Raw genomic sequence first — 15,113 nt, forward strand, 5'->3', positions numbered from 1 at the left:
AATTCAAACAATTTTCAAACATTTTTTTATTATCTTATTTAATTAGCTTAATCTCTAGAATATTGTCCTCAAATTTCAAGTTGATCCGAGCTACAGTTTTGGAGATACAGTCTTGAAAAGTATCGCACTCGAGGTCAGCGTTTAAAACTTTAAACGCGTTTTTCTCGAAACGGCATTTTTCAAATTTGCTTAAGTGATTGCTGGGATGGGTCTTTTGCATAGTTTTCCATGAATGATCTATCAGTTTTGATCTGTTAATCGAATTTGGCAAGCCAAAACGGCTAAAGTTTTTGATAAAAGTAAACCTTTTTAGTTTCTATGACTTTCGTAAATTTTTCAATAAAGTAATACAAACGATGGACGTTAATCGAGAAGCAATGTTTTCTTACTAGTTTTGATACTTTGCGTAGACGAACTTCTTTAGAGAATCATTCGATACACAGAATTTTCCATGTGAAGTTGCGTTTGATTGCAAGCCTTTGGCTTATCTAATATTTATATGAACGACCTTAAATGTTTCGCTCCACCTTATTAATAACAGTATTTATTTTTAGCTAATGATCAATTTAAAAATAAACTCACCTTCAATACAACTAATCGCCTTCTTTTGATGTAATCTTTTGTCTCTGACACGTTTCGACCAATCAGGACTGCGATGCACTTTGGAGCGTTCGCGTACACTGGAAGTGAACGAAAAAGAAATAAATGAAATATGTGAAATAAAGAAAGCTAAATTTGAATATTGCATTAATACGAGTAAACAAGAACACAATCTCATAATAGACGTTAGCCCATATACCCTCCAAGTAGGTGGCCTACCGGTTAAATAACCGGTTAACTACCCAACAGCGCTAACACAAACTTCTATTAATGTTTGTATATGTTTCTTAAGGCTCAATTGACAATTCTTACCGAAACTTTTATGTACTCTGTAGCACCACTCATTCTTTATGCAAAGGCTTTTTGAGTTGCACGGTGTATATGTATGTATGTATTATTTCCGCGTTAGTTCTTTTAATATGTCAGGGTTCCGTGGCTTGCAGGGTATATACATTTAATTATATATATAGTTATGTATATTAACAAACACTTTGTATTCGAATATGGCACAAATTTGTTATCTCAAATGCATTCCTAATGAAATTTCCAATTACAGCCATCAATCAAATTTGTTTTCCACAATAACAACAACAAATGTAAGTACCACAAACGACACATATGCGCAATAGAAATTGACAACTCAAGAACCTCGTTGATTTCGAAATACATGTCTACATGCTTACGAATATATGTATTCAATTGATTATACCCAACAAACAAAAGGAAGCCATGAATATAAAACCCAGATTGTTGGTAAAAATGTACAACGCGTTTATAATAGAAGAAGCGTTCCCCAATCCGTGGAAGGTACAGGGTTTCGTTTTACTCTCAAAAAAACATCTATATGACCTCGGGCTCAAATGAAATGGTTGCATAAAGGGTCTACACCGCCAACAACAGTGATTAGAGAGAAAACGGAAGAATTGCTCATAGACACAAGTAAGGTTGAAGAAAGTGGAGTGCGAGATTACTTCACAGTCACAACTGAAGTATTTGGAAGTAATGTTGGACTCCAAGTTAAAAATTAAGGAACATTTGCCATATACTTGCAGGACACAGGCTTTCTGCAAGTAATCAGTGCTTTCAGAACGATATCAAGCAATGCTGTTAAAGTATTAGCCAGCATGTTGTCTGTTAGCAACCAGGAGGACGAATTCGCGCGACTATAGCAGCTATCACAGCCGTCTACAAGGAAAAAAAACAGCAGAGAAAACCAAGAGCATAACAATGCAGTAGTAACAAGTCTCATCCAAAGAACGATAGACTCCAGACATTTATTCGTGGCTAGGCAAACGACATGGGGACCTGAATTTGAATGCTTTAAAAAGTATCTGTTCCAAATTAATCATGACGTTAGTCCGTATTGTCCGACGAGTACAGAGTGCATAGAAGGCGTCTGCTCTAATTATCACAAATCGAAGAAACTTACAATAGATTAGGAGTCATTACAATAGAAGGGACTTAAATATCTTTTTCTCTCCCACGAAGTAAAGCCTAATCCGGTGGATCCTTGTATGTATGTAGTATGTCTTTAAATCCAATGCTGAAATCAAAAATTATAGAGTCATCTTAATGATATGCATACGTAAGTAAAGAATATAAGTATGTAGATTCGGAGGATACATCGTTCTATTCTATATTAGTGAATCATCAGTTTTCTAGTTATGATTTTCTTTTCCTCAAACCTAATTGTTTGTTGGGTATATTTATTATCGAATATAGAAAATGTGGTTCTTATCATCAAAGGCGCGTAGAAAAGTTTAGATTTCTAGGTCAGCGGGTGAAACGGAATGAAATTTGTACGCCTACATAATCCAATTGAGCCACTATGTATTGGTAAGCATATGTACGAAGGGTGAGGTTGAATGGCGCAATGTAGGCAAATAAATGTCTCACTGAATCCATTGAGGTTAAGCAGTAGTCCAGAGCAGATATGTCGACATCGTTATATATTATATAAAACTATGTACATATGGTATATACTACTATGTATAATATTTTTCATTAGCATTTATTATCGTCCGTGCCAAAAATGAGAGTTGCGAATATAAAACTCACGCAGAAATTCGCTAATCTCCGCTGAACCAGACCTTATTGGAAATAAATGAATATGGTCGGATGAAAACTTATAGTATCTAAGCTTTGTTCTCTCTCCATATTCTTTTCTCTTTAAAATCATAATTTTTTCCATGTTTCAAGAGCTTATATTGATTGAAGTCGTCCCAAAGACCTCACGAATATTCATTAGGCATGCTACCAAACGAACTCAATACTTCCCATTACCGAAATTAATGAGTTATCGCATAATCATATACATACATACATAATATATACTATAAATGGTACATACATACATATGTAGATATGTACATATGTATATACAAAATAAAGAGTACAAAGAACATTGTTTTCCGCATGCGAACCAGGCACAAAGAAAGAAACCTTTCAACAATGCCAATGAGATTGCCATTTCTCACTGCAATCGTTCATATTTTTTCCTCTTTCTTCGCCTAATGTGCTTGAGAGTAACAGTTTAATTGTTTGTGTTGCTAATTGAGCTGAGCCCAATGCGTGGATCTTATTAATTATTACAAAACTGTTGACTGTTAACTGAATGAAAGAGATATCTTTTATGAGAAATTATGATCACTACATATAGTACATACAAATGTATACAAATGTATCGGCACGAGCATATTATAGCAACAGCACCGCAGTTTTAAAAATAAAATTTCGATTACATTGAGACTTCATTCAACTTATCGCTTGCGAACTTAAAGGTTTTTATTCAACCCCAATTCTAAAATTTTGACTTTCGGACTATACTTTGAAGGTTGGGAGGATAAAACGAGAACATACAAGGTCCAATTTTCGATATTTCGTATGTGTTGAATACAATAATTAAGTCCGTAGATGAAAAGCTTCAGATGTGCCATGGATATGTGAAAGCTCTGTTTAAAGTGTGCGCAGTGCCAGCTCAGGATTGGATAAAAAGGAGGATGGTTTAGGATTCTGAAATTTTGATCCAGTTTGTATGTTGTCTGTATGTGTTTATGTCCGGCTAAGGGTCATATATGGAGGAGTGACAAAAACGAATTTTTAAAATGTATTTTTAGATTCAGAAGCTGACTACAGAGATATTTATTGAACTAATAAAGCGTGCCAAAGTCAGCCAGGAGTGAATGAATGACAATTATACAATTCATTTCCGTTTACCCACCATGAACCAGAACCAACGCAAGTCAGTTTGTTTGCTGTGATCTTTTTGCGTTCTGTTCTTGACAAATATTGTCTGAAAACACCAATAATTAAAAATAGTTTAAAACAAGTAAGGAAGGGCTAAGTCAGGGAGCAACCCAACTGAATCAGAGTCTTGCAAGAATCAAAGTCAGGCAAATACTTTAAGGTGCAAAACCAGTCATACAGAGTAAAGTCAGCCGGATGTTCGAAAATCCCGATATTCGTTATATAGGGGCTAGGGCAAGTTTTCGCTTAAATTTTTCTATTTAAAGCACTAAGGTACACTGTAATGAGTAAAACACGCTCTCTTATTTTCATTTGGATAACTCACATATTGGCCGATGTATGTGGTACAAAATCAACCGGAAGTTCGAAAATCATTATATTAAGTATTTAGGGGCTAAGGAAAGTATTGGTTTGATTGAAACCATTTTTGGCATACAGACCATTATAAGAGAAGGATTATCGTTTAATTTCAATTATATATATCACATATTGACCGATATTTTCGATCAAAAGTCAACTATAGATACTGGGGTTCACATGTTCGGTACCTAAGGTCTTGAACAGTTTTGACTGAATTTAAACAATTTTTGGTCATAAGGTGGCACACATTACAGAAATTATTCGTGCAAAGTTTCACCCCGTTATATTAATTGCTTCTGGATTTTCGTACTGGAAACTGAACGAATGAAATGGAATTTAAAATTGTGTTATATGAGAAGTAGGCGTGGTTGTTGTAGGATTTCTTCCATTTTCACACTGTGACATAAGAATACCACCCACAACATTTTGTCCAAATCGGTTGGTCCGGTCCCGAGATATAGGATGTCACTAAAAAGGGGCGGTGCCACGCCCATTGTCAAATTTTCATATCGTCTCCTAAAAAGATCTCTCATACCATCTCGATGGTAAATTTTAATGTTTTTGGCGTGTTTTTAACAGCACTGTTATAAGGGGCGAGAGGGGGAGGATGGAGTCATGTGTAGAAGTTCACGCAAGTGAGGAAAGTTCTTCCTTGTGACATTTACTACCCATATAAAGGAGCGCAAGTTTGGTGTTGGATTCGTGGTGGGAGAGAGACTCCGTCGCCGAGTACTATCATTCACTCCAATCCGCATCAAGGCGAGGTTCTTCAACATATCGCTGATTTGCGCCCACGCCCCGACGGAAGAGAAGGACGATGTGACCAAAGATGCTTTTTATGAGTGCTTGGAGCGCACTTATGAGAGATGCCCCCGCCACGATGTCAAAATCGTGCTTGGCGACTTCAACGCCAGGATGGGCAAAGAAGGTATCTTTGGCACTACGGTCGGTAAATTCAGCCTCCACGAGGAAACATCCCCAAATGGGTTGAGGCTGATCGACTTCGCCGGGGCCCGAAATATGGTTATCTGTAGTACTAGATTCCAGCATAAGAAGATACATCAAGCTACCTGGCTGTCTCCGGATCGAAAAACCACCAACCAGATCGATCATGTTGTGATAGACGGAAGGACACGTCTCCAGTGTTTTAGATGTGCGTGCGCTCCGTGGTCCTAACATCGACTCGGACCACTATCTTGTTGCAGCCAAGATTCGCACCCGCCTCTGTGCAGCAAAAAACACACGCCAAACAAACACAAGGAAGGTTCGACGTCGAGAAGCTGCAATCACAACAGACAGCCGAACGATTTTCTACTCGGCTTGCACTCCTGCTCTCTGAGAGCACTCGTCAACAACTCGGTATAAGGGAACTGTGGGACGGCATTTCAAACTCCTTACGTACAGCTGCAACCGAAACCATTGGTTTTCGGAAAGTGCAAAAGAACAGCTGGTACGATGAGGAGTGCCGTGTCGCAGCGGAGAGAAAACAGGCTGCCTACCTCGCAACGTTACGATCGACCACAACACGTGCGGGATGGGATAGATACCGAGAGTTGAAGAGGGAAGCGAGACGCATTTGCAGACAGAAGAAGAAAGAGGCCGAAATGCGTGAGTACGAACAGCTTGATAAGCTGGCCGACAGGGGTAATGCTCGAAAATCTACGAAAAAATGCGGCGACTTACAGAAGGTTTCAAGACCGGAGCATACTCCTGTAGAACCCCCAAAGGTGATCTAGCCACCGATGCCCAGAGCATACTTAGATTATGGAGGGAACACTTCTCCAGCCTGCTGAATGGCAGTGAACACATAGCACCAGGAGAAGGCGAACCCGATACCCCAATCGATGACGATAGAGCAGACGTTCCATTGCCCGACCATGACGAAGTTCGAATAGCAGTTGCCCGCCTGAAGAACAACAAAGCGGCAGGGGCAGACGGATTGCCGGCCGAGCTATTCAAACACGGCGGCGAAGAACTGATAAGGAGCATGCATCAGCTTCTTTGCAAAATATGGTCGGATGAGAGCATGCCCAACGATTGGAATTTAAGTGTGCTATGCCCAATCCATAAAAAAGGAGACCCCACAATCTGCGCCAACTACCGTGGGATTAGCCTCCTCAACATCGCGTACAAGGTTCTATCGAGCGTATTGTGTGAAAGATTAAAGCCCACCGTCAACAAACTGATTGGACCTTATCAGTGTGGCTTCAGACCTGGAAAATCAACAACCGACCAGATATTCACCATGCGCCAATCTTGGAAAAGACCCGTGAAAGGAGAATCGACACTCACCACCTATTCGTCGATTTCAAAGCTGCTTTCGATAGCACGAAAAGGAGCTGCCTTTATGCCGCAATGTCTGAATTTGGTATCCCCGCAAAACTAATACGGCTGTGTAAACTGACGTTGAGCGGGACCAAAAGCTCCGTCAGGATCGGGAAGAACCTCTCCGAGCCGTTCGATACCAAACGAGGTTTCAGACAAGGCGACTCCCTATCGTGCGACTTTTTCAATCTGCTGCTGGAGAAAATTATTAGAGCTGCAGAACTGAACCGAGCAGGTACAATCTTTTATAAGAGTGTACAGCTGCTGGCGTATGCCGATGATATTGATATCATCGGTCTCAACACCCGCGCCGTTAGTTCTGCTTTCTCCAGACTGAACAAGGAAGCAACGCAAATGGGCCTGGCAGTGAACGAGGGCAAGACGAAATATCTCCTGTCATCAAACAAACAGTCGTCGCACTCGCGACTTGGCACTCACGTCACTGTTGACAGTCATAACTTTGAAGTTGTAGATAATTTCGTCTATTTAGAAACCAGCATTAACACCACCAACAATGTCAGCCTAGAAATCCAACGCAGGATTACTCTTGCCAACAGGTGCTACTTCGGACTGAGTAGGCAATTGAAAAGTAAAGTCCTCTCTCGACGAACAAAAACCAAACTCTATAAGTCGCTCATAATTCCCGTCTTGCTATATGGTGCAGAGGCTTGGACGATGACAACAACCGATGAGTCGACGTTGCGAGTTTTCGAGAGAAAAGTTCTGCGGAAGATTTATGGTCCTTTGCGCGTTGGCCACGGCGAATACCGCATCCGATGGAACGATGAGCTGTACGAGATATACGACGACATCGACATAGTTCAGCGAATTAAAAGACAGCGGCTACGCTGGCTAGGTCATGTTGTCCGGATGGATGAAAACACTCCAGCTCTGAAAGTATTCGACGCAGTACCCGCCGCGGGAAGCAGAGGAAGAGGAAGACCTCCACTCCGGTGGAAGGACCAAGTGGAGAAGGACCTGGCCTCGCTTGGAATATCCAATTGGCGCCACGTAGCGAAGAGAAGAAACGATTGGCGCGCTGTTGTTGACTCGGCTATAATCGCGTAAGCGGTGTCTACGCCAGTAAAGAAGAAGAAGTTATAAGGGGCTATCCTCCGATTTCATCTATTTTTAGACTGTCGGTAGGAGTTCCTACTCGATTTATACTCAACAGATTTGGTTGTTATAGCTAAAGTGGATTAGCAGATATACACATTAAACTTGTTGAGATAATTTGAACGAAATATTTTCAAAATAGTGTCCGTAATTATGTCCAGGAATTGCATTTGTATGAAAATAAGAACGAAACCGTTGTGTTCATTAAATTTGTCCAGTTATGGGAGATGGCCGAAAGTGAGGAATGTCCGTGATGGAGAATTTCATTGTATAAACATACTTTGTACGGTCTCCGGAGTTTTCTTTTGAGCATTACAAACATCGTGTTAGACTTAGGATACTCTGCTGACATCAACCGTCAAACAAAGGCAAAGAAGGTGGTGTTTCAATGAAAGAGATTGCATGAATTAGATATGGAATTTCTAACAGTTTCACCACAATCGCCTCATAGGATACCTGCGGTATTTACATCTCCTCAGAACTTCAAACAATGTTCACCTTAGAAGAATTTAAAAGAAAGAAGCGGCAATGACTATATAAGAGTCGAAACTGAAGCTGTGGGCAAAATATAGTAAGACTTTTTAATTTAAATTTCGTGGAAATTTTTTATTTTATTTTGGTATTACTATCAGTGATATATGTATGTGCCAAATTTCACATCAAAAAAATAATTTGTATTTAGTATACGATTGTCTTTCTGAAGTAAATAAAGTGCATTCGGCGATTTTTACGATGAGTGAAATTATTCAACAAAGAAATTCCAGTTTACCAATCAAATATCTGGCACTGAAGCGAAGTATGTTGGAAGAAACCTTCGCTGGTAGTCGTTTGTCGTAAGCAAACAAATTATTCAAAGAGGTTCGAGAACGCGTTGACGACGAACCAGATCCAGGGTGGCCATCAACATCAACTGAAGATCAACATATCAATAAAATACAAAAAATTGGTGCTTGAGAAATTACGCTTAACAATCAAAGATCTTGCTGTCGTCGTTAAAATGTCGGAAGAATCGGTAAAAACTATACTGTATTTTAAGAGAACATTTGCATCAAAGTAAAAGCACGATTGGTTCCAAAATCAATTAATTTTTTTGAACAATGCTTTCCGACTACCAGGATGTCATGAAACGTATTATTATTGGCGATAAGTCTTGGATCTATGCCTACGCCCCGGAAACAGACAGCTGAAAAACCCCAGTCAGAAATCAGGGTTATGTTGGCATTTATTTGAGTGTAATGCGTCGTTTGCGCGAAGCTACTCTTAAAACAAGGCCGAAATTATGGGCCGACAACTATTGGTTTTTATACCAAGATAATGCACCGCCGCATACAGCATTGATTTTTCATGAGTTTTTCGCCAACTTTTCAAACAATATTGTGCCGCAACTACAGTTGCCCCTTATGAGTTCTGACTGTTCAACAAACTCAAACGACCGCTCCGGGGAAACCATTTTGAGTCAATTAAAGACAAATCGCTACGCGCATTAAAGGCTATTCCGGAAATAGACTTCAACAACTGTTTCGAGGATTGGAAAAAACGTTTGAACAAGTGCATTGCGGCCAAAGGGGATTACTTTGAGGTAGACGACATACATACATTATATTTTGAAACATAAATTAAGAATTTTAAAATTATGGACAAGCCTTTACTATTTTTTGCCCACAGTAGTACATAAATTTTTAACTAACTCGATTAATTGAAGGAGATACAAACAGCGGACGGAAAAAATATCATCTTATATGTACAATAAATATACTGTAAATATAGAATTAAAGCGGTTGAAACAATCTGACTAATTACATAGAATAATAATTCAAGTGGCCTAACTGAAAGCGTTGAGTTGAGAAAACGGCTGACCGAAGATTACATTGAAAATTTAGGAGTATGTTAAAGAGTTCTAGGCTGGTTATTTGTGAGGTATATGGTATATACATACAGACATCTAAATGCAATTTCGCAAACAAAATACAAAACAAATGTTAACTGAATACAACCTTGCACTACTTATTTATAACATTTAACTATACACAAAGAATCTTTAGCTGCAGGTACTACCACACTCGTTGATTTGATAAGAAAAAGCCTTATCAGAAAATGATTAAGAATTATTATTAGTGATTACGAATAAATGCAGGAGGTGTAGCGGACGAAGAACGATAGCGAGTCGGAGTTTACAAAAGCGAATATGGAGATATATATATTTATGGGTAGTATACTCGAACTTTGCGGTTTCCCCATACCGCTCATACAAGCATATATAGTCTGTGTATATAGTATATATAAATATATGCACAACAAACATAAACAATGAGAGATAAGATAAGAAGGGTACCTCATTAGACACAAGAAAATTAGCTATTGGCTAATTTAATTTTGGCTTTCGGGAAAACACAACAATTCATCAACAATAATTACTGATTTGAGACACATTCATCAGCAAAAAATCTGCATATGACATTAAATATATGTTTATAAAGAGTTTTAGAAAAAAGAACCAAATTTTTAAATACTTACACAATAAATTGCGGCTTCGCAACTTGCTCTGCACCCTCCGCCTCAGGATCCGATATATCCACCCATTCATCACTGTTGTCACTTATTGCGCCACAATGCGACTGAGTATAGTTTTTGGTACCAGCGTGACCATCACTACTCTCATCACTACCATTATTATTAACACCACCGATGCGCCCGGAAATGCTTGCACTTGATTTTTCCGCCGTCGACGACTGCCTGGAGCCCAGACTACCCGTGCCATAGATCATGCTGGCCGTCACAGACATCTCGTATAAACTATTCGTTTTGTGATCTGATGAAATGGTAAGCGTCGAACCACTACTACTGCCCGTCAAATGGCCGACGACAGTACCGTTACTAATGCGACGGTAATGAGCGATGCTCTCGTAGCAATTAGAGGTGAGAGAAATGTTATCACTAACACATTTTGTTGTAGGGTTGTTGGATTTTTGCGTTGCATTGTCAGCAGTGTGCACCGATTCGTAACAGTGCGAACCCTTAATGGTGTCATAGATGTTCTCATCATCTGCATAGTAATGATGCTCGTCGTCATGATCGTCCATTGCAGGGATTGTGCTATTACTGCTGCTCTTGCTACAACCCGATCTGCTGTTAAGCGTTTTACTGTTTTCGCGAAGGGTCACTGTGTTCTTGCTTGCTGACTTTGGCGAACGCTTTCCTGGCATTGGCGATTTGGGCAGACGACGCTTCGGTTTCGGCAGCTCCGGCAGTTCGTCGTTGGTATTACGCACGTTGCCTACGTTCGTGAAGATTTGTTGCATAAGCTTGCCGCCTGTATTGCTGGAAGTGCTATCGTTTAAAGGCATAGCAGCCGTAGAAAGTGCAGTTGGTATGTCCGGCGGTGGTTCACAGATTTCATATCCGTCGTATAAGGGTTTGCTGTTACTCGCTATTGCCGTGGCAATCGCTTGCGTTAACTGCGTTGTTTGTTCGGCGGAACCCGCTATCGATTCGTAGTCAGCCAAGAGTGCGGCATTTGTGGCCTCAGTCACTATGGGTGTAGTTGTGGCTTTAGCTTCGTCTACAGTTTGGTAAATGTCCTCGAAGAGCTCACTACTTTCTACTAGTGGCTCGGTGAGTTTTTCTACCAAGTCTTCGTTTATTTCTTGCGTTTTCTTTTCTTGTGCTGCCGCTAAACTGTTATAAATGAAGGATTTTGGTGGTGTATACATAACGGTGCATTGTGGTAGTGGATTGGTCGTTATCGTTAAGTTTTTTTCAGTCTTTGTAGTATCACTGTGTCCAGCAATGGGTTCGTACATGGGCTCTGTCGAAGCTCCTGCTTCTTCTGCCGTTTTAACAGTTTCAAGTTCCACCAAAACGGGTTGCACACTTAATGGACGTACCACTTCGCTGTAATCGCATTGCTGACGCAGCAGTGCCTTTTGCTCCGTCATCAGTTGTTCGCCCTCAATACTGTTTACAAGTGACACATTGACAGCCTGAGCTACAATCAGTTTATTATTGGCCACTTGTTTGGTGCTCGCTTGAAATATGAAGGAGTTATTCGGCAGCACACGTTTTTCAAAGTCATCCTCCGGCGAGAGTACAACAGCGGCAGCGTTCTCATCGTTTTGTTCGATTGCGAGATCTTTTAATTTGTGATCGATGATTTCGAGTGCATCGAGTAACTTCGATTCTGGTTCAGGGGTCAGTGTGCCTGCATTAACGGGATTTAAAGTATTATTGTCCGTCTTGATCTCATCAGTCTCTATTGTGGTAGTCGTTGTTGTTTCTATAGTTAATGCTGCGTCTTCAGCTAACTCAGTAACTGGTCGCTGAATTTCTTCAGTCATTGCAGTCGGCGATGTCGGCTGCTTCGAAGACAGTTTCTTGTTACTATGACCGCCAACAAATGGTGACCTAAAACGGAACTTTTCATAAATTTTCGCGTATTTATGTTTGCGTTGCTTTGCCTTCTCATCATTGACGGCGTCGAGTTGGTCATCATGCGATGCGTTGGTCGGCGTTTGTATTATCTCCGCCGTTGTTGGCTTCTCGCTCGACGTTGGTGTTGTAATTGTGACAGTTGCTTTGCTGCTACCAACGGCAGCTAATGGCGTTTTCAGTGTCGCGTCAGTCGTGGGAATGCTAAGCTCAGCTTTTATGGTGGCCTCCGTTATTGCATCAATTGCAACGGGTTCAATTGCGTCCTCTGCCGTCGTCGCCTTAATGCAAATCGTATTGCATTCCACAGCAATGTCTTTATTGCTAGCTGCAAGTGTGTTCGCATCGGTTCTTTCATCATTACTTTTGGATATTCTCATCTCTGGTGCAGTGCTGCTACTGAGGCCATCCAGACATTCAACAAATGCATTCGTACTGTTAACGTTTTGCTGTAGATTATCGCCTTGTCGCTGTTCGACTTCGTTATATGTTTTTGCGTCATCAATGTTGCCGTTGTTACTGTTATTGTATGGCGCGTACGTGCTTTCTACATTTTTTGCGCTTGGCACGTTTAACTGTGACATGCCCAACGGGCTGTTCCAGTTCGATTTTTCATATGCTTCTAGCGGTGTTTTCGACTCTTCAGTTACAACTTCTAATGGCGGCGAGAGTGGCAGCGATAATTGCGCTTTCTTCATTTCGAGTTTCAGCTGCAACTCATTTGTTGTTGTGGGGGTGACATGAAGCTTAAAGTTCTTTGGTACACCGACACTACCGCCATTGTTATTCAGACTATACTGTTGTGCTCTGTTGAGTTCGCGCAGCTTTTGTAGCACATGCGCACTTTTCGCTGGCACCACAGGCTTAGCGGCCTCGGGATTACCTTCGAATTTCATTATGTTTCGCTGCACAGTTGAAGGTCGTGAAGGAGACCCTTCTGATTCGCGTGCACTCCGCGCTGTGCTGGGCAAAATACGTTTGTTACTGTCCAGTGTGGCGTTAGGATTCTGCACCACTTTGTAGACATGTCCGCCGCGTGACATGAGCACACCGTTCTTGCGCTTCACTTCTTCCAGCAGCTTCTTATCTTTTTGTATCATTTCATTGAATTGTTGTGTCAGCTTGGCAACTATATTGCCACCCCCCGGCACCAAAGTGACCGCACTACCACTGCCGCTGCCATTATTGAAGCTATCGCGTTGACTCATCTTGCGAGGCGCATGATATGTGCGCGTGTGTGTTTTAAAACTGTATTTTCGCGCGGATGCTGAGGACGATGAAGAGGAGGCGGTACGACGCGCGCTGCGCCCCCCTATAGTCGCGCCACTAGTTACCGAACCCGACGTTGATAACGTAAGCGAGCCTGATTTATTCGAATCGCTGCTACTGCGTTTCGCCACCGACGTACTCGCTGTTTCACGTTGCGCGTACCGCTTACGACTGGCTGAAAGACGAGGTGAACTGTTGGCAGCAAGCGTATCGGTATCGGAAGACTCGGCAGGGTGTTCGCGCCATTCGAGCGGGGTGGTTGGCGTTGTTGGCTCCATATCATTTGTTGTTGTGACGCGCGTTGCGGTGTTTGCTCTTTCACCGATAACAATTGCGTCACTTGATAACGTTGTGGCTTTTTCATGGCTAATATGGCTATTTACAGTTGCCATTTCTGAATTTTCACGACGCTTCTTTACCATGTCTTGCCTTTTTAGCCAATGTATGCGCTCGCCGCGGTCACTCGCCTGCACTGCTGGAAAGTGCGCATCGTCGTCGCGCGTCTCACTGCTTACGATGCCAGCGGTGACGCGGCGCGCACTCTTGATACGCATGCGCGCCTCGCGCGTCAAATGTTTTGCTGCTTGCTCGGCCGTTTTGTACTTATAAAAGTTGTCCTTCTCCCGATGTAAATAGTGTAGTTCGGACTCGTGCGTCGCTACTGTTAGCGCTTCAGCTTCACTATCAACGCCAACCTGCGTGCAATCGTGTAGGCTGTGCGCGCGTTTTTGGCTCAATCCAATGCCTTCGTCAGCACTCGCAGCAGACTCCGCTGTCGGTTTGGCTGCGTTCACTAAACAGCCAATGGATTTTGTTAATTTGTTCGCTTTGCTGTCACTTAGTGAGTTTTGTCGTCGCGTTGCGTCCTCACTAGCGCTAATGCGTTTATTCCACAAGTGTCGCAAACTTTGGACGCCACGAAATTCGCGTAGTGTTACGTCGCGTTCCGCCGCCGCGTTCGTCGGCGTCGGTGTCTGTGGCGATAATGACTTGGCACGACTCCCTGTATGGACTCCGCTCCCTTCAACGGCACTGATCTCTGTGTATTTTTGTTCGCTTTGCGTTGTATCGGTTTTATTTGTTTGTTTGGCGTTGCCACCGCGAAGCCAACTGAAAAGTGTCTTTGCTTTTGATGGCGATGAATTTGGTGTGGTTGAGTTTGTTGTAATTAATGCACTTTTATTTGCATCTTCAATAGCAGGCTTGGCCGTAGCCAACACTGCTGCATCGTATGTGGTCAACATTGTTTTTGTTTCCTTTGCACTGTCCAACATTTTGCTGTTCGTTTTTGGTATTAAACACTATTTGCACTAAGTTTTTCTTGTTGTTTTTGTTTATTATATGATTAGCTATCGGCTCACGTTCTTTGGTGTTGCATATTTCACTTTGGCAGCAATCACTTCGGTTGCAGATGACAGCCACTGCACAAGTGGCTGACGTTCCACAGGGGACTTGGCAGTGTGCGACAAACCTGTAATTAGAAACAAAGGAGAAAGTCAAAACATATTGCTAAACACATATTTTATAATATTGTAAATTATTATTTTGACTCAAATTTGTTTTCATAGCGATTTCGTAGAAACTAATTATTCAGCAATTTTAGAAATCAAAAGCATCTTCGAACTGGGAATTGCAATTGCGCTTTGTTTTGGAAATCTGTTGTTAGCGAACAAGGTCATTTCTGCTGCTAAACTTCTTGCCAATAATTGGCCGCATACCGGAAAGCTTATAAATTAAAGGGTGATCCATTTTGAGGTTCCCTACTTTATTAA

At 41.5% G+C, this 15,113-nt stretch overlaps 1 protein-coding gene across 2 annotated transcripts in view; it reads right to left on the reverse strand.

The window, feature by feature from the left end:
* LOC105224774 (ephexin-1) overlaps positions 1-15,113 on the reverse strand; it is a 100,993-nt gene that overhangs the window by 27,482 nt on the left and 58,398 nt on the right. For both annotated transcript variants that reach the window (XM_049458275.1, XM_049458276.1), the window contains exons 2-3: positions 10,162-14,812; positions 583-680 (exon numbers count right to left, since the gene is read on the reverse strand). In XM_049458275.1, the coding sequence (XP_049314232.1) occupies positions 583-680; positions 10,162-14,615 (4,552 nt within the window). In that variant the 5' untranslated portion in view covers positions 14,616-14,812. The remainder of the gene's footprint in view (positions 1-582; positions 681-10,161; positions 14,813-15,113) is intronic.

Source organism: Bactrocera dorsalis, chromosome 5 (assembly GCF_023373825.1).
Source record: "Bactrocera dorsalis isolate Fly_Bdor chromosome 5, ASM2337382v1, whole genome shotgun sequence".
Taxonomy (NCBI): domain Eukaryota; kingdom Metazoa; phylum Arthropoda; class Insecta; order Diptera; family Tephritidae; genus Bactrocera; species Bactrocera dorsalis.